Here is a 21,593-nt window from a genome sequence, read left to right on the forward strand (position 1 = left end):
TATCCATTTTTTTGGATATAAGAGGTTTTATTGTATAATTGCTGCTGTTACGGTCCTTTGTCATAACGGTGACCGGAACGCAGCTTCAGTACCTATATAGGTAAGTATGCCAAATGTTATGATAAAAGAAACTTGTAAAGTTAACTTAGGAATACGATGCATTTGATTGTATAATTATGTAGATGTATAATTCATTTGCGGCATTGTATGTATTTTATGTAAAATAAAATAAATTTATTAGATAGTTCCTCACTCTTATTAGCTATCGCTTGGACCATATCTAATAATATGCAAAACTGATTCTAAAATGATACGTCGGTTATACCTGTGGGCTTAGTAAATATTTCTCTTAAAGGTAAATTTTTAAAAGACGCTTGAAGAAGATATGCTTGCACAATTTCAATATAGTTACTTACCTAACTATATGTTGGTATAGATCATTAGATATAACTGTACCTAACTACCACTAGAAAATATCTAGTATTTTATTAGTGTTTATCAGTGTTACCACATTGTTACCTTTTAAAGATTATACAAGAGCTTTCACAGTTTTTGTTCCACATCAAAATTTTTTGCAAGTTTAATACTAATCTATTAGGATCATTATATATTAACTTTATATCACAACAATAGGTACCTATCTCTATCCGACCTCTGTTTCTCACCGGGAAAAATTCTATTACAAAAAAACTTAATTAAAGCAAATTTAATAGTTTAATTTTACTTGCATTTAGTAACAATAAGATATATTATATATTATATTACCTATGTAGCTACACATTTTCAAAATAATGTTACCATTAGCCCATGTTTTACGCATAAAATCACTTGTGTCAAATGCACACGAATATACCTATAGTTAGTCAATCGCAAATAAAGGAAGAATTTAAGTATGTATTTGGCAATTTTAGTACCTACTGCAATACACTCCGAGCAAAATGCGAACGCAAAATACAATTTTATATTAAAAGCGAAAAGTAACTGAGAACATAAAAAAATAATTTTAACATTCAACAAATCGTCATTTGATGTCGCATCGTCGTTTTCCAAATTGAAATTGAAAAATTATTGTGAAATTATAAAACTCATATTGAATTTTTAGTTTTTTTGTTATTAGTACAAATGCGGAGATTCTATATTTGTGCAATTAATGTTATCGACTTCGTATCGATTTTATGTTATAGCAAGAGCAATTTCTTCACATACACTCAACTAAAATGTTGTGATTTTCCACTATAATTGTAAATGTATGCTTGTACACGTAACATACATAATGCGGTGTACCCCCTAACTGAAGATTTTTTTTTGATGATAATGGAATGGTGCACTTGACTGAGCTAACTTCTATGATATTCAGGGTTCTCTTCCAGTCATTCCAGATTTACTTATTATTATATCAGCGTATCGTAAATTATTTAAATTTTAAACAGTTACCGTCCTCATTCTTATGAATATAATAAATATGTAGCTTAGATAACTGTGTAATTAAGTAGACATTAAGAAAACAATAAATGTATAGAAATGGAATTTTATTGGACTTTTATCAATTATAAACCTAGACTTAACAAACTAATCTATATGAAATATATCTTCCGGCTGTTTCCGATGATCTGATAATTTTCACGACCTGCAAAAAATTAAATAATGAAGATAATTAAATATATATTTTTTTATCATATATATATGATAAAAAAAGTCTACTCTGTAGTATAATCTCAATTTCAATCCAATCCCATATTGTACCTAGGTACTATATAAAACATAGGACTTAGAAAGAAGAAGTATACTTAAGAAGTATGAAACATAAAAGTATCTAAAACATCGGTAACAGTCAGTTCCATAATTGGCCACGAAATATGGAACTATAAAAATCGCCAAAGCACTTAATATTGTAGAACGAGAATTACTTCAGTAGTCCGGTAATATAACGAAACATCAAGGCGATAAATAAATGAGAAAAATTTAAAAATTTCCGCCCGGAACATCCTTTCAACAATTAATCACTACTGATATGGGTCATTGCATTATTCATTGCTAAACTTACTTATATCATCAAAATTCATAACTTTATGTGCAACTAGTTCATGCAATAGTTGTATACACATAAATCATAAACGAAACATTAATTCATTGTCGACACACGTTATTACTACAATCAACGAATTTACAGGAAAACTAAACTGAATTTTCATCATACACAATTACACGAATATGAAACTAATTTAATATATAGGTATCCTAATATCCTTTTAGTAAAATGTAAAAAAAAAAATTCGTGAATTTCTACAATATTTGTCTTTCATATTAAAAAAGCAATTTAAAAAATCAATATAGTATATTAATACTAACCTTATAAATGCAAAAATGTATCTTTTTATTACTTACATTGCTATAATAAAATGGCTAAATAGATCTTAATAAAATGTGATGTGAAGATTATTGTTTGAAAAGGAACAATATAGACCTTTTATTTAAAATAACAGCTGATGAAGTTGCGTTTAACAGCTAGTATTTTATATATTTAAATACATCAATTTACAAACCTGTCCTCTCTTGAGTCCAAAATACCTAGCGACGGGATCACCAGCCTGTATTCTCATCAACATGTTCTCCTTTAATTTGCTGTGTACATGTTAAGGTATATTAAATATATATTTCTTCTGAAAATAATAGCACAATTTGAATTTGTTTTAGTACAAGTACAGTAAGATATTTTAAGAATTCTATTTTTGAGATATTTTATATTGAAAATAGTTTCTTTAGATTACTTCTGGAGTCATTTCATCATATTAAATATGTGAAGTAAAAATTTCGTACATTAATTATGGTTGACCATTAGGCTACCACTACTATAAATAAATATATTACCATAACTATTCTGTCTAATAAAAATGATCAAATATATGACTTATCGTTAATATTTGTGTCTTCAAAATAATAAAAGGATACTATCTAGCAAGCAGCTCTTGTTTTTCATCTGGAGTTAGAACTATGTGCTCTGGAACCAGTTCATGTTCTGTTATATTGATCAGTAATTCAGACTCAAGGAACTGTTCTAAAATATACTTTGGCGCCATATCCACTAATGACTGTTTTGCTGATGGTGTCATACCTGAAAGAAATATATTAATAACAAAATGAATAAGTGTGGAAAGTGTAATGCACAAATAATAATAAACAAAGTCGTATTTTATATTTTCTGTGTTTGCTTATACCATTGTTATACCATGTATGCAACAGATTTTAATATATTACTGAAATGTTGTAAAAATACTTCTTTTTACAATATCTCAATACAGTTCTCGAATAGGGGAGTTAATAGTAACCGTAGTTGCTCTCAAGAAAAACTGCTATTTTAACTAATATGTACTGTTAAAATATAGTTAATACATATTAATGGTTAAAACATCTTATACAATAATACTTTTAAATATTTTGAAATATCTGTTATATGTACTTATAAGTAATTTTAATTAGTAGTCTCATATAAATAATTGATGTTAGATATATAATTTAAATTATTTTGCTACCTGCTTGAACCACCACAATAGCTCTATGAATATTTTCCTCTTGCATTCTAGTACAATATGTTTTAATAGTTTTAATTCCAATTTTAGGTTCATCTGGGAAGAACACAAACATTTGGTCTGTAGGGTCATCATTGTGAGCTACTAAGACAATCAAGTCACTACGAGCCGGCCGCTTCTCACTGTAAACAAATAAAATAAAATACAGATATATCAAGATTTATCACAATTATTTACCCCCCATCCCCCGTTGTCAGCAAAAGTAAGCAAAGCTCTTACCCCCTCCACCCGTGCTTACGTAAACATCTCTCAATTAATGTATTGTAAACACATTGTCTTTGCCATAAAATAAAATATAAATATAAACCATTCAAAATTTTTTTATTTCATTTTTTTTATGAACATAGGAATTCTTTTTAGAATATAATTAATGGAAATTGAAGTTATAAAAATGCATGTTACATTTCATTCAGTCAAGTAGATTTACTTTACAAGACAAACTTAAAATAAATAAGTATTATAAATTATTAATACATAATAAATACAATAAATCGAATTTTCACAAGAATTCACCATTAATTAAAGGACCTATTTGGATATTTTCAAAATATAAATAAATATAAATGACACTGGTATATTATTTTTCTTTTACTTTGTGAAATATATTCATCTTGAGGACACTTGTTATAAAAAGAGACAATAGACAAATGCCAATAATGTCAATGTTTATTTATTTACAAAACAAATTATTTTTTTAAATATGCAGATTATTGATCACAAAATTAAAAAGAACCTTATAGAAAGGACCATATCTGAGACAGCTAGATTATACATAGGTATGTTTGTTATACCAACCTTGGTTTGTCACCAAATTGTTCTTTAAACTGCTCCAATGTTTGGTCCAACTCATCCTGGGTTACTAAATATCCCCGATCATGACAAAGCTACAACAATAACAAAAGTACATTGTTCACAAATTTGAAATTAATGTATATTAGACATAGTTACAGGTAACAGCCAGTATTTAATAAATTTAATATCAATAATATTATATTGATCACTACATTATTTTAATTATTTTAATATCAATACAATAGCGTATAATGAATTATTGAATTTGAAAATGTTATTGAAATTGAAATTTATAATTTAACACTATAGAATAGTTTGTCTAAGAGCCATTTAGTTAGCTGTTTTTCTTTTATTTATTATGTGGCATATAAAATATCATCAGGCTATCGTAAAATTTTTTATAGTGTAAGGCAAGAAGACAAGTATCGCTATATGCAATGTTGCCTTAATATTTTTTTTGATCTCTGATGACTACAGATCTATCTAGCATAAATATCCCCAAATGCCCGAATTATCAATCCTAATCTTTTCTTTTCTTAAAAACACAAATTTTATGTATACAAAAAAATGATATCAATATTAAATTAAAATTTGATATCTTTTTGAATTCTAGTTTCGTTAGAGAGAAAAGTAAGCAATATATAAATTGTGTTATTATGTATTGTTTAATTGTTTTTCATATAAAGATAATATAACCTAACCTGCATAACAGTTTTTCTAATTCGCCACAGTTTGTATGTTTCCGCATCGTCATCCATTTTTATTATAACTTAAATCATGAATTAATTACTAAATTAAAATATTAAACAAAAGCAATAATAAGTAATGTTAAATATAAATAAAAAAAAGTTTTAACTTAGCATGAAAAATGCTAACAAACCACAGAAGCCACAGATACTATATTTGTGTTTACGAATCTTTTAACTCCACAGACCACTTTGCAGTCGATAGTGGTTAAGATTGTAATTCTTAATTTTGGTAAATGGATAAAAAAACTATAATATATTTTAAATCTCATTAATAGAGCAGAATTACAGGCTAAATTAATATACAATGTTTGTATGTTTATTTGTATTTATTTTCGTATATGAAGTTCTTCAAAAACGCATCTATCGATAACATAGAGAAAGTACATGCTGTATGTAAACCATATGACAATATCGAATAGTGATGCATCGATATTTTTCACGAGTCTACTTTCATTCGTTTCATTCAATAATATTTTTTTGAGTGATATTTATTATAGAGCAGTGAAGTTTGAAGTTTGTGATTTTTATAAATATCTGTATAATTTTCCTTCCCATTTATTTTAAGCTAATAATTTATTGATAAGCATAATGGCTGGTATAAAAGGTATGTTGCCGAAATTCTATTATGTTGTAACATAGTTCTAATCCACAATGTGAAAGTCATTTTAATTTTTTCGTATGACACAATATTTACCAACAATTACCGTTCTAATTTATTATTTTCTTCCTTTCATGTAATCGTCGACAACAATGATTAGGGTGAGTATAATGTTTACACTAATAAACAACATATTTGTATATCTAAACAAACAGTTTCCCTTTCTTTGTGACTCACCTTTTTAGCCATCTAGATCACTGCAAATACCTATTTCATTTAGTAATATCGGGTACATATTGTAATGAAAATTTTTATTAGGTACATAATAACTTATTACAGTGTTATTCCCTTGCCACTTAATAGCGAATTAAAGCAGTTATTAACCTACAACTCGAGTAATATGGTCACATGAACATTGTACATGTATTGTTTTCTTAATCTTCTTATCATTATCATTCACATCGGAAAGATGTAAAATAGCTCAAGAACTTTACTCAACAATATGCTTAACTTTTAATTTTTCTTAGGAGTACACTCTGGGTTGTTTAAATGTTTATTTTACATAGGAATATATTTTTTAAAGTACAATCAATAACAACATTTTTTTCAGTCTGGTGTCATTGGCGTTTTTGGGTTCCATAGGAATGACATTTGTCATTCTTGCATGTGCTTTACCACAGTACAAGTAAGTAACTAGTCATTTAATTATATAAATAATTAAAATAATGACTTCTAAATATATTGTCATAGAAATAAATTTTATTAGAAATTTGTTAACATTCAGCATAGTTTTCAAATGTATATGATAATTATCCATTTATATAGTATTTGATACTAGTTGTATTATATACAAAATATTTTTTTGGTGTTATTAATCATATAGGGTGTTCTCTAACCAGGGAATTATTCTTATCATAGCTAAATAATGCTTGTTTTACCTAAACATATTTTTATGTAAAATGTGATACTCATCACCTATAAACATAATATAATAATAAAACTGGACAATTCACACAGCATAATATAGTCCCAAGCTAAGTAGACATTGTTTGGTACATTAGTGAGATCGTCTATGATATTGTATGAATGAAATTCATTTTATTAGTCATTTATTTATTTAATTAATAAAATACAATTTGTAGCATAGACTACTCTTGTATCAAATAGCTCCTCTCCCAATAGCTCAGTATGCTAGTCTTTTGGTATTGCACATCTTATGACAAAGTGATAATTATTGTATCTACTTTTCTTTTATCTTTTTTAAGAATTTCCTGTATACTGAAATATAGTGCAACATTCTCATTCTTTAGATCACTTTTTTTTACAAAATAATTCATAACATATTTTACTTAGGTAATACTCTATAGTATTTTTAATATTTTTAGATTTTCGAAATATTACAAATATTGCATTTGATTTCAATTAAATATTTTTTGTATAAAGACTCATAACTATTTGAAATTTATTTTAGAACAAAATAAACATTAATTTAAAAATATTTTAACAATTAGAATTCTATACAATTTGCAATATGTTTTATTCCAGAATATGGTGGCCATTCTTTGTGGTATTGTTTTACGTACTGTGTCCAATACCAACTATGATAGCACGGCGGCACAGTGACAGTACTGGTGGCACAAACTCACCATGTATGGAAGCAGCAATCTTCATAACTATGGGCTTTATTGTCAGTTCGTTTGCACTACCTATAGTTCTCACTCGAGCAGAGGCGGTTAGTAATAATAATAACTATTAATTAATGCCATAATTATTATCCTGTTAAATAATATCATCATAAAAAATTATAATTTTGAAAGTGGATTTGAAGTTTATTACTATTTTATTAAAACTTTAATATAAATAATCATTTTATTGATGTTAAATCTTTTTATTGTTCATGAGATAAAGATAATAATATATAACTTCATAATTTCTGATCCTGTTAAAAAGATACTTTATTATAATAATACTTACCTATTATTTCATAAATAATTATTTACAGATTCAATTGGGAGCATGCTGTTTAACAATTGCTGGCAATGTAATAGTTTACCTGACTATTCTTGGTTTCTTTACAATCTTCGATATGGATGACTCTGACTACACAATGTGGTGAGAGATTTAGAGGCTGCCTTTATTATTAACTGTAAGAGACGATACAAAGCAAACAAAATTTTTGTATAATAAGATATGTTGTGGTTTTGTGTATACCTACTTAATCTAAGTCTGAAAGCAATTGGAACTTTAGTGTTAGTGATAACCGACTACCAGAGTGGGTACATACCGGGGCTTCTTTGGTATTCAATGTTGTTTAATATTTACATTATAAATTTTGTATAATACATACAACCTATCTCAATACATAGTATTACCCATGTAATACATTTTCATTTATAAAGTTACATTTTGTTATATTTATCAATAATCATACTAACCCTATCTTCATTATTATTATAAATGGCATTTTTTTATATAATTATTATGTTCTCGATTGTCATATGTCTATTATATTTCACTGTATTAAGTTGCAGATAACTAAGATTCTTCATTTTTACATGCATGTTACAATTACTAACGATTTTAATAATACTGATTCAAAATATTGGCATGACAATTGTCGCAAATTTATTAGAACCCAGTACATTCTGTTAAAAAACTACACCTGTGATTCTTCGCAGACATAATTCAGTACGAGAGGCGCGATTCTTCACAACCAAGGCATTAAAGATTGACCAATGTTAAAAATAAGAATATAACACATCTCCATACAAATCTTTTATTAAACTTAATTACCAATTAAGTTTTCGTGCAGAAACTAGAAGAATCTTTGGTTGAGTAGTCTATATTAAATTCGACTTTATGATTATGCGTATCAGTGATGCCAGATTATTGATTATTGTAGTTTTTATTTATATATCTATATATTTATTAGCAGTCAAATCAGATTATAATCAGTATGAGCACTTATGTAGCAGTATGCAATGGGTACAACAGATCTGGATCGTAATCAATACTCTAAAATTCTAAATATTAAAATTTGGTACATATCACATATGTATTGTGTTATGTGAACTCCATGAATCTCTTTATTTATAGTTTACCTTCAATGAAATTATTCTTGTATCCAAAAACGGTAGAAATTATTGAATAATGACTGTCGCAAATATGTGATATCTAAATATATGTATATTATTATATATTTTTCAATATTATGTATTCATCCAATGCATTAAAGTATTTATAATAGCACTTATCAACTATTTAAGTTAATAAGAGGTAGGTCACTTATTTGTCACAAATCTGTTAATGTATTGGTATTGGAAACAATAATACATATTTACAACATTTAATTCTCGTTTTTTACTTGAAAAATTTGGCAGTACTGATATTTCATGCACTACTTCTATGATTGTATATGTATAAAAATAATAATAACAATAATAAAAGCCTTTATTTTACTGTTTACTTTACAAATTTATACATGTGTTTAGGCAGTAACTGTGGTGCTGTTATTTAATTAAAGACCACAAAAGTAATCACTGCATTATACTGGAATAGTCAATGTAAAAATCACAAAGTTCAGTTTACACTTCTTTAAATCTAATTTCACTGCAATTAACAGGATCGTATTATTATGCTCTGTGCCTAAATAGGCAATCATTGTAAACAAATATTTGGACTTTGCCTATCTGGATGTCTTTTTTTCTTAATTTGCTTCTCTAATGTTATCATTTATAATAGATCTTATCTAATTTATTTTTAGATACAGCATAAACAATGGAAATACTAAAATTATAGTTTAAAGAAAGTTAAATTATACATTTATTATATCAATAAATTGTTTACATTAAAATAAATTTCTGATTGGTTATAAGATAAATAAAAATTGTACCCATAAACATACAAAAGTGGAACGTTGTTGTAAATTTGGAGATTTAAATATTTTAATGCTTTTATTGTTAAAATAAATACATACACAATATGAACACTCTGTTCGATGTTATGGATTAAGTAATTATTAGACTAAGAAAATTATAATTTATAAATATTTTTTATGGACACATGATATTTTTATTTTCCTGTGTACAAAAGGCATAAAGACAAATTTTCAACCAAAGTATAAGTAACATTATTCCAATATATTTAAGATAATTCTGAATTCTATAATGGCACAATATATACTTTTTTTTTAATTTGCTGTAGAAAGTTAATAGAAAAAATATTAATTTTATATATTGGAATAATTTTAGTGTTGCTAATGAATATTGATTTGCAAAAGAATTAATTTTGTATTTGTTATCTTTTTTATATAATTTTCACATTACATTAGTAATATTTTTTGGTTTTACCCTATAATAAATAGATTATATTTATTGAAAAGTAAAGTAAAATTATATTTAAAAAAAATTAAATGTCGCATCATGTTTAATCACAATGTTATTAAGAAATATGAAACATTGGCTACCTATTGACCAGGGTATCGCCTAAACTACCCAAAGTCGATTGTAGCTATTTAAGCATTACGCAACGAAATTACACCATTACTCATTTAACACTAATAATATATGAAAATAAATATTTAATATATGATGGCAAAATAAATAATTCATTATTTGTTAAAATATTATAGTTTTTTAATATTAGCTGTATTTTGAGGAATCTTGTAAAATAAATAACCCCTCTTATTTATAAAGCTATAAGCCTCCAGTAAATCCATTTTAGATATAGGAGTGGTTTGTCACTGTCTTTAAAATTAAAATTGTTTAATAGGGATGGACATATATTAAAATAGGTTTATTAGATGTTTTAGATATTTATGAACAAGAGGGAAGTTTTAGTAAATAATTATTTTAATATTTGTTAGAATTATCTTTCATACTAACTCAAAGTTTATTTTTTAACAAATAATAAGTAGGTACATTATATAACTAATAGTTATATAATGTACCTACTTATACCTACTTATTATACCAAAATATTTTATTTATTTAACAAAATTATTGTATTTTTCATTTTGTTACATGTGTCATTACACATTGTTTATTTCATATAATTAAACAGCTTTTCTTGTGGCAAAATGGGTATCTATAAAAAAATAATGACAATTACCTATTATAAGCCGATGTTATATACATATACAGCTTGATTATATAACGCTCTAATTAACAAATCCATTTTATATTGAAATTGTATTTGCAATTATTTATGATCTGTTTGACAGTGTATGCTGCGAATCGAACAACACGAGCGACTGTCAGATGGTTTATACCTATATGAAGATGTTAAAATCAATCTGTTTCAAATAAAAACATTTGTAAAAGCGTTAAATAATTAAGATGTTGAGCTTTAAAATTAAAAAGAGTACGTGATATTCTTGTTAGATATTTTTGCGTAGTATTGTTACATTCCTGTAATGTAAATTCTGTAAATAGCTGTAACAATAAAACGAGGTCACAATAAATATATCAACCTGCTTTATATTTTATTGTTTTTTATTTTTAAACATACTCATTAAAGTTTTGTTTATTTTTGTCTATACCATAGTCGTACCAAATTGTATATGATATTAGATGATGCACACTACTGTGGTTACTTTACGGGAAACGATTATCTATCCGTTTCCTACCGTAAAAATATATCTAGAACATACTATATTTATAGACATTCATACAGCAACTAGATTCGTTTTAAATGTAAAATATTGAAATAATTTATTTCGTACTTCAAATATATTTCTTGTGGATGATAATGAAATTGGTTTATGCTGTCTGGACTGTAGGGATTGAATGCGCAGCGGCAGTAAATATATATAAAATATAAAAGTAAAACATATATATTTGGTAAAAGCACAGATAACATAATATTACATACAGATACCCCATCCCATACAAGAAAATGGTTCCTTCCTAATCTATTCTTCGGGCTATTTTATTTCGCCACCGTAGCCGCTAGATGTCGCTAGATCTGAAGCAGTTCGGATTACTAGTGGGTGCTTAGTAACAAAGCATGAAAATAGATGGCAGTCAATTCAGTCTACATGACATCTGTTTTGCAAAGATATGTATATAATAGATATGTAGGTAACTGTATCGTGTACCTCATTAGGGACGATTCAAGATTCAATGTAAATGTGTAGGTATAATATCGTTAGCCGACACTCTGCAGATATGGCTTATGTGCCAATGTATATATTATGTTGTTATGGTTTATTTTACATTCCATGCCTATTTTTTTGATATGTTGTAACGCGTCTGCGCTATACGTATAGCCTGATTTTGATACGTTTATACTCGTACGTATCAAAATCGGGCTATACGATTTTTTATTTCAATCGTTATATGTATGAGACTGATTTTAGCTACAATTAATTTACTGGTATATACCTCATGTATTCTACGATGTACCCCTCTTTTACCTAATGAGAATTCCGCTATATCTTATATATAAATTTTGTATCACAGTGTTAGTTGCCATATTTCTCCCACATTTTGATGAAATTTGATATGTATACTTGCCAGGTCTGAGGTAGGGTTGTTATCTATTTTTTATACCCCTAAGTCATAGGGGTGGCCTACCCCGAAAAAATATTTTTTTGTATTATGGACAATTTTTTATTTATTTATAATGTTACATTGAAAATACATACACGCCTAAATTTTCACCCGTCTTTCACCAACCCCTATTTTTAATAGCGATATTCTTACAAATATTGTAAATGCTAAAGTAACTCAGTCTGTCTGTTTGTCTCGCTTTCACGGCAAAACTACTGAACTGATTTAATTGAAATTTGGTAGACAGATAATGTAGACCCTGAGAAAGGCTACTTTTTAATGCGAAAAAGTATTGAAAGGGGAAATGAAAGGCTATATGAGGATATCGTAATTTTTAAAGTCAGATCTTGTAAGATTAAGTGAACAGGGTCGGTCTAGGTTTTTCATTATTAGAAATGTGTAACGGGGTAACACGTTATTTAGTGCGAAATTGTGTATATTACAATAAAATTTAATGAGAAAATATTATAATGATGTCACTGGGACACTCATTGCCTTACTACTATATCGTCCGTTAGTCGCGAACTTTCTGGAAACACGAGAGGCGCGCTCCTATTGGTCGGTCGGCGCGGTTACCGTGCGTAGATGAGTAGATGAGGTAGACGAGTCTCACGGCGCCGCAGCGTAAGTACTTACTATACATACGTAGTATATGGGTACATATGGGTGTTACAAATGTTTTTATTACGAGTAATATTACTCTGTTATCTAAGCAAGTAATGTGTGCTTATTTTGAACTTGATAACATTCTGAATTACTCGTATATCTTTCAATATCTTTAGCGGTATAAACCAGGTTATGTACTACTACTAGTATTGTTAGTGAGGGATAAAGTTGATGAACAAAAATAAAACAATATTCGTATTAAAAATATATTCATCTAATATTTTTAAGTTTCTTCCAAATACAAGGGTCTGACATGGGGTGTTATGTACCTACATTAAAAGATACTTGAAATGTATGAAATGTATGTACCTACATTAAAAGATAATTTTTGAAATGTATGAAAGAAACGTATTGTATGAAATTTTTGAAATGTGTGAAATGTATGTACCTACATTAAAAGATAATTTTTGAAATGTATGAAATTTTTGGAATGTATGAAATGTATGAAAGAAATGTATGTACCTACATTAAAAGATAATTTTTGACATGTATGAAATGTATGTACCTACATTAAAATATAATTTTTGAAATGTATGAGATGTATGAAAGAAATGTATGTACCTACATAAAAAGTTCATTTTTGAAATGTATGAAAGAAATGTATGTATGTACCTACATTAGAAGATAATTTTTGACATGTATGAAATGTATGTACCTACATTAAAATATAATTTTTTAAATGTATGAGATGTATGAAAGAAATGTATGTACCTACATAAAAAGTTCATTTTTGAAATGTATGAAATGTATGAAAGAAATGTATGTACCTACATTAAAAGATAATTTTTGACATGTATGAAATGTATGAAAGAAATGTGTGTACCTACATTAAAAGATAATTTTTGACATGTATGAAATGTATGAAAGAAATGTATGTACCTACATTAAAATATAATTTTTGAAATGTATGCACCGTACAATAACAATACTCGTTAAACATCATACCACAGAGTCATACACAAGTTAAAAACAAACTGCTATGATATTAATGAGAAAGGAAAATCAACTTTATGGTATTCGAGTTAGGGTCGATTTCTCTCTTTTTTTAAATACTATTTTAATCTTACCAGTTGCCAGTATTCGAAGACAGCTACGATTCGTACTCGATATTTTAAATTATTATGTAATCGATTTTACAGTACAAATGTAAATAACCAACGACACTAATAATGTACTACTATATTCCGTTCTTTGAAACGGAACACTGCTATAATACAAAATAATGAAAATTTACTGTTCACAACGACTCATTAAAAGCATCATCGAATAATGCGCTGTAATAAAATCCTGCTATCGATTATTCGAAAAAATCGATAATACATGTATTTATTTTTAATATGACAACACTTCATACATAAGTATTATTGGAAATAGTATTACTTGCTTGTTCGGCTATTTTTAATTTACTTAAAAAAATTTTATATGTTTAATTTACAATAATAATATATTAAGTGCTTATTATTGGAAAATATAAAAAGACATTTAATTAGGCCGATACAAATGACGACAATGCCATCTATGAAAGCATTTTGAAAACATTGAGCCCCATATTAGCACTGATTAAAGTGTAATTAAGTACTGAAAAATAACAAAATGAGTAAATATATGAAAATTACTTTTCTAAACGCATTATTTCATTTTAACATGTATATATAACTTTTTAAAAATTGATTAAACATTTTTGAAAACACAGTTTTGTTTTTTAAAACGTTTGCAAAACTATGAAGAATTCCATCGATACCAATCACGCCATCTATATGCAACTTTTAGCAATAATAATGGCTACTTCCTCATTGAGTGCCACTGGTAGAAGTAACAAGGCTCACAAACAACACATCAAAATAAAAATTTACGAACAATAGAAGACATTTCTTTATATAAAATTGTCTTCTACCAATAACGGTCGGACATAAATTTAACAAAGTTCCAATACGGACACCAGTGAAGTCAGAAGTGATCGTCATATCGACCTGGCACGATCGAAAGTAATCGTCATCTTATTATTCTTCAATGGTGCCCCGTCAGTGTAGGCGAGTGGACGATTTAATTATCATATATTAAAATAACAATAGCTAAATTATTGTTATTAGGTCACGATAAATTATAGTAAGCATTGAACTTTATAATACGAGTTGGCAACTTTGGCACAGGAACCGGCTGGTGTAGTAGCTGGTATTACTGGCCCGTTCCATTACACACATTTTTCTAGATAACCACAGTAAAAAAGAACGTGTTATAGAAACGAAGGAATTATTTTGCTGGATGGACATGATGATATGAGATAATTTATGAACAATGTAATATTAAAAATATTGTAACTATATAAAACATTAGTAATTATAATTGGCTCTAAAACCGATTGCTTTTAATTTATCGTTGTGAGATAAGTTGTGTACAAATGGAACGTAAATTAATCATCAACTGATAAATGACGTTCCTTATGTCAAAAATAAGTATCGTTTAGTTTACCGCACCCAATTTTTATCTTATTATTGGTTAATGTTAACATTTACTTTTCTAATTGAAAATAATTCATCAAAATGGACCATTTGCCGGCTTGTGTTATCGATGTCGGCACCGGGTATACAAAACTGGGCTTCGCCGGCAACAAGGAACCGCAGTTTATCATTCCGTCGGCCATCGCTATAAAAGAAACTGCGAAAGTTGGTGATCAATCCACTCGTCGCATGACGAAAGCCGTTGAGGACCTGGATTTCTTCATTGGAGATGAAGCATTCGATGCGACAGGGTACGCTGTTAAGTATCCCGTACGCCACGGCCTAGTAGAGGACTGGGATTTAATGGAAAGGTATATTGAACAATGTATATTCAAATACTTGAGAGCGGAACCGGAAGACCATCATTTCTTGCTCACTGAACCTCCGTTGAACACACCCGAAAATAGAGAGTATTTGGCTGAAATAATGTTTGAATCATTTAATGTACCTGGATTGTACATTGCTGTGCAAGCAATGTTAGCGCTCGCTGCCTCGTGGAAGTCACGAGCACCAGCACAGCGTACCTTTACGGGTATTGTAGTTGATAGTGGAGATGGTGTTACTCACATTGTACCCGTAGCTGAGGGCTATGTAATTGGTTCCTGCATCAAACATATTCCTGTCGCTGGTAGGAATATCACTTCATTTATTCAGTCACTTCTTCGTGAACGTGAAGTTGGAATACCACCGGAGCAAAGTTTGGAGACTGCAAAAGCTATCAAGGAGAGATTCAGTTACATTTGTCCTGATATTGCCAAAGAGTTTGCTAAATATGACTCAGATCCAGCTAAATGGATGAAGAAGTACACTGGTGTGAATGCTATAACTAAAAATCCATTCACAGTTGATGTTGGCTATGAAAGATTTTTGGGACCTGAGATATTTTTCCACCCAGAGTTCTCAAATCCTGATTTCACTGTGCCTCTTAATGAGATGGTGGATGAAGTTATACAGTCTTGTCCAATAGATGTAAGAAGAGGATTGTATGGAAATATTGTTCTATCTGGAGGATCAACAATGTTCCGTGACTTTGGTAGGAGATTACAGAGAGATATAAAACGAACTGTGGATGCACGACTGAAGCTTTCTACAATGTTGTCTGAAGGCCGCATCACCCCAACACCAATTGATGTTCAAGTAATTTCTCACTACATGCAACGGTATGCAGTCTGGTTTGGTGGCAGCATGCTTGGTTCTACTCCAGAGTTTTACCAAGTGTGCCATACTAAACAAGCATACATGGAGTATGGACCTAGTATCTGTCGGCACAACCCTGTTTTTGGCACCATGACATAATTATTGCCTTTATTTATTGTCAGTATTAAGTCAAATTATAATAATGTAGATTCATTATTATGTAATAATTAAGTGTTATGAATTTATTAAATATAAAGAGCATTTTACAAGGAATACTTAGCCTGTTACTTTAAGTATCATAGTTTTTATTATTTTTATTACAACATTTGAGCCAAGCCAAATTAAAGTTTTATGTACTTCCATATAGCACAATATGCAATACATGTATTTTAAGTATTATGTTAAAAATGAGTTCATAAAATAGAGTAATATTTTATTAACCTTAATTAATAGTAATTTTAATTATTTTTGTATAAGTTGGCTGGAGTCTCTATATAAACTAATGGCATTTAATATTGCATTCCAGCTTTTTACCAAATAAAATCATACTCTTCTATATAATCTCTTATTCTTTTAATTTAGTACACTAAATTTGACAATAGTTCATGATGGTCATTAACAAAAATACTGTAAATTAAATATGTTCTACATTATGACTAAGCTCCTGTAGACACTGATTAATTTCGAAACCTTTTAGCATCACACAGATGGCGCCCTAATCATACATAAATGTCGAAAAGAAATTCTAAGTCTGGGTAATAGAAGCCATATTGCATTGCGTGATATATTATTGAAGTAAGCTGCATGCACTTTACTAACTGATAGAATAATTTGTAATCACAATACCTAACTAACCTACTTATGGTTCTTTTGCAATATTACTCGCATTAAGTTTGATTTATAACTAGGCATTCCCGTCGTCTTGCTTATTCAAAACCATAGCGAATTATACATATAAACATCAGAAATCACAGTTGATTGATGAAAACCGCATGAGACCCCATTCAATAGATTTTTTTATTTTTAGATTATTGTCAATATAAAGTCACGACTTTAACTAAACACGATTGGGGATTTTGTTTAGAAAATAGGTAGATAATTATCTCTGATTTTTATAAATAAATGCTAAGCTGAATGTGTACGGTAACGAAATTAGATAAAATAAGCATTGAAAGTACAAAGGGAACTCTAAAAGTACTAAAGATGATACCAACATAAGCAACTAATAAATTGAGAGAAAGGAAGTTAAATTTATTAAAAAACCTAGCGATTCACCCTTCCGCACCTTCACTTTACACCCAGTATTTAATGGAAGCCTGATAACTATGTATAGACATGTATTACAGGTACATTTAAATCTGGAAGATTTTCTCGGAACGATAGAGACCACTTTATGATAATTCCTTGCGTTAGATGTATGCGGAGAAACTTGATGCTTAGTCTGAAAATGTATGAAAACGAAGGTGAATGCATATCTATGTCAAAGTAAGTATAATGTTTTTGATGATTGAAACAAGACCAGAATGATATGCTTAAAAACGTGCATTATATCAGTAACCAATCTGGAGTCATTCTACATAATTAGTAATTGAATGTATGTAATTGTTTCTCATGTATTTTCAATGTCCTTAACTACTCCTTTCTCTATTATATAGGTAGGTACTATTTTCTTGATATAAACATCGATTTTGATGATACTTTTTCATTGTAAGAGATTTATTTCAAATATATAAGACTTGATAAATACCTATAATTTATCAAAAGTCCTAGATCGTTAAATACGCATAAATGTACAATTACGACGTGATATAGTGTACCTATTACATTGACAAAATGATTGCTTTCAGTCACATATGGCCTTCGATAAAAACACGTCGAAGAGTCAGAGTTGCTCTTTTCATTCGTCATTTCTAATTAATGTGTATAGTAAGAAGGCATTCATAACTATAACTGGTGGGTGCTGGATAGGTGCTAATATAGTGAAACGTACAGGGTTGGCACTTGCATTTTTTAATAATAATTTTCATTCGAAATGCTGCAGCATTTTGTCGCAGGATTGCAGACCTTAGCTAAAGCATAGGACACTTTTTGAATATACAATCTAAGACACATAGTCTTCTCTTAATCAAGTAGAAGAATTTGCAATAGGAATTGGTGAATGGCAAAGATGAAAGGAATACTTGCGACGTTAGTAGGAAATTTCATAATGCAATCTTTATAGATTCCTTATGGAATGCGCAAATTTTTTTATGAGGAAAAAAGATCCAGGACCCCACACTAGTTTGAGAAATTCATTCACTATTTGAAGTACTAATACAGTATATTTTAATATCTAATACAGTATTTCAATATACTAAACTCAAAATTATGAGTAGGTACCCGGACTATACTGGTGCTAGATTTTTCTTGTATGTATGTATAATAAGGTCAGGTAGGTCATCTGTACCATTGCTACTAGAAGGTTGAGATAATATATAGGTCAACTATATTTTGCTAACGTTGTAATCTTTCCCTAAGTGAACACTAGACAGTTCACTACAATAGATACAATTTCTCAGGGCAGGTCGTTTTTTTACGAGAATCTGTTAAATCTGTCTGTTCGCCATACCTCGGCAAGGCAACAGAGACGGACGAAATAATTAGATTAGGTATTTTATACAACATGTAGTTTGTTGTTTTTGATCTTGTTACATATTACCAACAATTAATTGGCAAACCTGACATAACAGCATACCTACTTGCCTCGAATTACCAGGTGATGGCAAGCCTATTAGGGCTTTTTACAAAGCGCCAGTTCTAATTAGTCTGGAACGCAAACGAGAATATGTATGTCTTTTATAAAAGGGTCGATTTCCGAGGTACCGCCCCGATTGTATCCGCGTACAATATATCTACTTACCTACACGTAAAATGCTTTTAATATGGTACCAATTTCTTTAATTGCCAATTAAGTGCACCAAATGGCCTATATGAAAGTTAGTTTAGAGATAAATTAATTAGGTAAGGTAATTTCATGTGATTATTGTATCTACACTTGTATTATCATACGGAAGATTGGGTCTGTCTATTCTCGTAAATTATTTCAATACATTGGATTTCCGATAACTGATTTTATTAACTATAGGCACATATACTTAGGTAAGGTAATGGATTGGCTTTTTTTTTTTTAATCTATTAAATATTGAGGGTTTATTAAAAGAACAGTACAAAAATAAATTATTATATATTCATTAAAAAATATTAAGTAGGTAGATACCTACTTTTATAATTAGAGTGATAATTATACTTAATGTTATGATAATACTTACAAAAATGTCCGCTTCTAATACCTACATATATACAAATCATATAGAGAATATCCATGCAGCTAATGCAGTAAATATTTTCTTATATAAAATTTCATTGTTCCTGATGCGTTACCACGAGGAGTTGGAAAAAGTAAATAGAATACCGGGTTTCAATTGTTTGAAGTATAAGCCGACGTAAGGCCGTGGTAACAGGAAATCTTGGCAACTCTTCAAGGGTTAAGAACAAATGTACTTTTCAACTTAAGCACTAGTTTATTAACTCAAATACTTAGTAGGTATACTCTTAAGAAAATTTAACCGGAGGTTGAACCAAATCCGTCTTACGTAGACTAGTAGACAGTGCCAAATGTAATATATAAGATATTTTTCCATAGTATTAAAAATCCTTAATGGTTACTAAATGTTTTTTTAATATTTTAGCAAATATTTACATTTAGAATTTTAACATGAATGGATGAATTAATTTATTAATATTATAAAACTACTGCAATTAAATATGTACTTAGAGATTCGTATATATATAGATAGCATAGACTTGTTTTCAAAATAATTCTGTAATAATTTATTCCAACTTTTTATTTCATTGACTTTATTTGCTTAATAAATTAGGTAGGTTTTGCAAGCAATCTCCTACACAACGAAACTCTTTAAGCGTCCTGGCAAACTTTATATTAGGTATCACCTAGTATCATTCTTACTTACTTCATGTACCTACGTGAATAATTAAAAGTGACATCTTAATGTAAGATATCTATTTGTACAAAGATAACTTGAAATATTGAGTTCCTTATAAGTTAAAAAAGATATAAAGTTACATACTACATCTACAAGAATACCTAGAACATCTAATCCAAAATAATAATGATCCGAAATCATACGACATTGCAGTGCCTGACTAGTGAAGAAAACCGATTATTTCCTACTGAGTAACTACTGTATTTCCATACGGCTTCTGTCTAGGAGCGTGCAATATGAATACGTTAGGGTCGGAGCTAATTGCAAAGTGCAACCATTGTTTCACCCTGCCCTCAGCGTTGGGGACTCCGCACCATGAGAATTTTAATTACAACTGCTGCGAGTCAAGAAAATATTTCTACAGAAAATTCTAGAGTAGGTGCTTATTTGATTTTTATTACTATACTTATGAAGATACATGATTGCATATTTTATAATCTTAGGCTCAACGAAATTTGATATTTTTTACATTCCTGTACATGTACACTACATTACAATTATTTTTATATAAATAGAATAGCAAACAAAAAAAATCACAGGCAGTACTACCGGCATTAAGCCCGCCATGTATACAAATTTGTGTGCAAAAGAATAAATAAATAAATAATTATTTTTAGACAATGGATACCAGTGTTACAAAACTACTATCACGTGCGTGATTTAAATACGTATATATTAGTTTATAAAATGTTTAGTCGGGGTCTACTTAGACTACTACTACTATTAGGATTAATTCATTATAAATGTAAATTTCAGAAACAATATTGACGTTAAAACTTACCATACACCAACAGCTGAGCCAGAAGGCTATTTGAAATATAAATAACTATACATACAGGAAAGTAGTAAATTAATGAGTTTATTTTTAATAACTAAGTATAAGTACAAAATATTCCTATACATTCTAATAAGTAAATTACACAACATTTGACTGTCTTCATATTTATATATTTCTATATTATTTTATCCCTT

General features: G+C 28.8%; 3 protein-coding genes across 6 annotated transcripts; 2 read left to right on the forward strand and 1 right to left on the reverse strand.

The window, feature by feature from the left end:
- Positions 1-1,514: 1,514 nt before the first annotated feature.
- On the reverse strand, positions 1,515-5,278 carry LOC131853808 (DNA-directed RNA polymerases I, II, and III subunit RPABC1). The gene is made up of 6 exons (XM_059204852.1): positions 5,081-5,278; positions 4,383-4,471; positions 3,531-3,709; positions 2,950-3,112; positions 2,544-2,622; positions 1,515-1,627 (listed from the first exon to the last, which is right to left on the reverse strand). Exons 1-6 carry the CDS (start codon positions 5,135-5,137, stop codon positions 1,562-1,564), a joined length of 633 nt encoding a protein of 210 aa, XP_059060835.1. The 5' UTR covers positions 5,138-5,278; the 3' UTR covers positions 1,515-1,561.
- A 305-nt stretch (positions 5,279-5,583) lies between these two features.
- On the forward strand, positions 5,584-9,036 carry LOC131853756 (leptin receptor gene-related protein). 4 transcript variants are annotated; one of them, XM_059204785.1, is made up of 5 exons: positions 5,584-5,732; positions 6,336-6,411; positions 7,272-7,458; positions 7,729-7,838; positions 8,405-9,036. In XM_059204785.1, coding segments are annotated over exons 1-5 (390 nt in total). In that variant the 5' UTR covers positions 5,584-5,716; the 3' UTR covers positions 8,406-9,036. The 4 variants fall into 4 exon arrangements, with proteins under 4 accessions (XP_059060768.1, XP_059060765.1, XP_059060769.1 ...); XM_059204782.1 differs by having other exon boundaries at positions 5,586-5,732; positions 7,729-9,036; XM_059204786.1 differs by lacking the exon at positions 5,584-5,732 and adding an exon at positions 5,795-5,887 and having other exon boundaries at positions 6,337-6,411; positions 7,729-9,036.
- Positions 9,037-15,370: 6,334 nt separating this feature from the next.
- LOC131853792 (actin-related protein 3) lies at positions 15,371-17,124 on the forward strand. Its single transcript, XM_059204831.1, has one exon. It carries the CDS (start codon positions 15,484-15,486, stop codon positions 16,735-16,737), a length of 1,254 nt encoding a protein of 417 aa, XP_059060814.1. The 5' UTR covers positions 15,371-15,483; the 3' UTR covers positions 16,738-17,124.
- The last annotated feature ends 4,469 nt before the right edge of the window (positions 17,125-21,593 follow it).

The sequence above is a fragment of the Achroia grisella genome, unplaced genomic scaffold (genome assembly GCF_030625045.1).
Source record: "Achroia grisella isolate CSIRO2021 unplaced genomic scaffold, CSIRO_AGI_Agris_v1 utg906, whole genome shotgun sequence".
NCBI lineage: Eukaryota > Metazoa > Arthropoda > Insecta > Lepidoptera > Pyralidae > Achroia > Achroia grisella.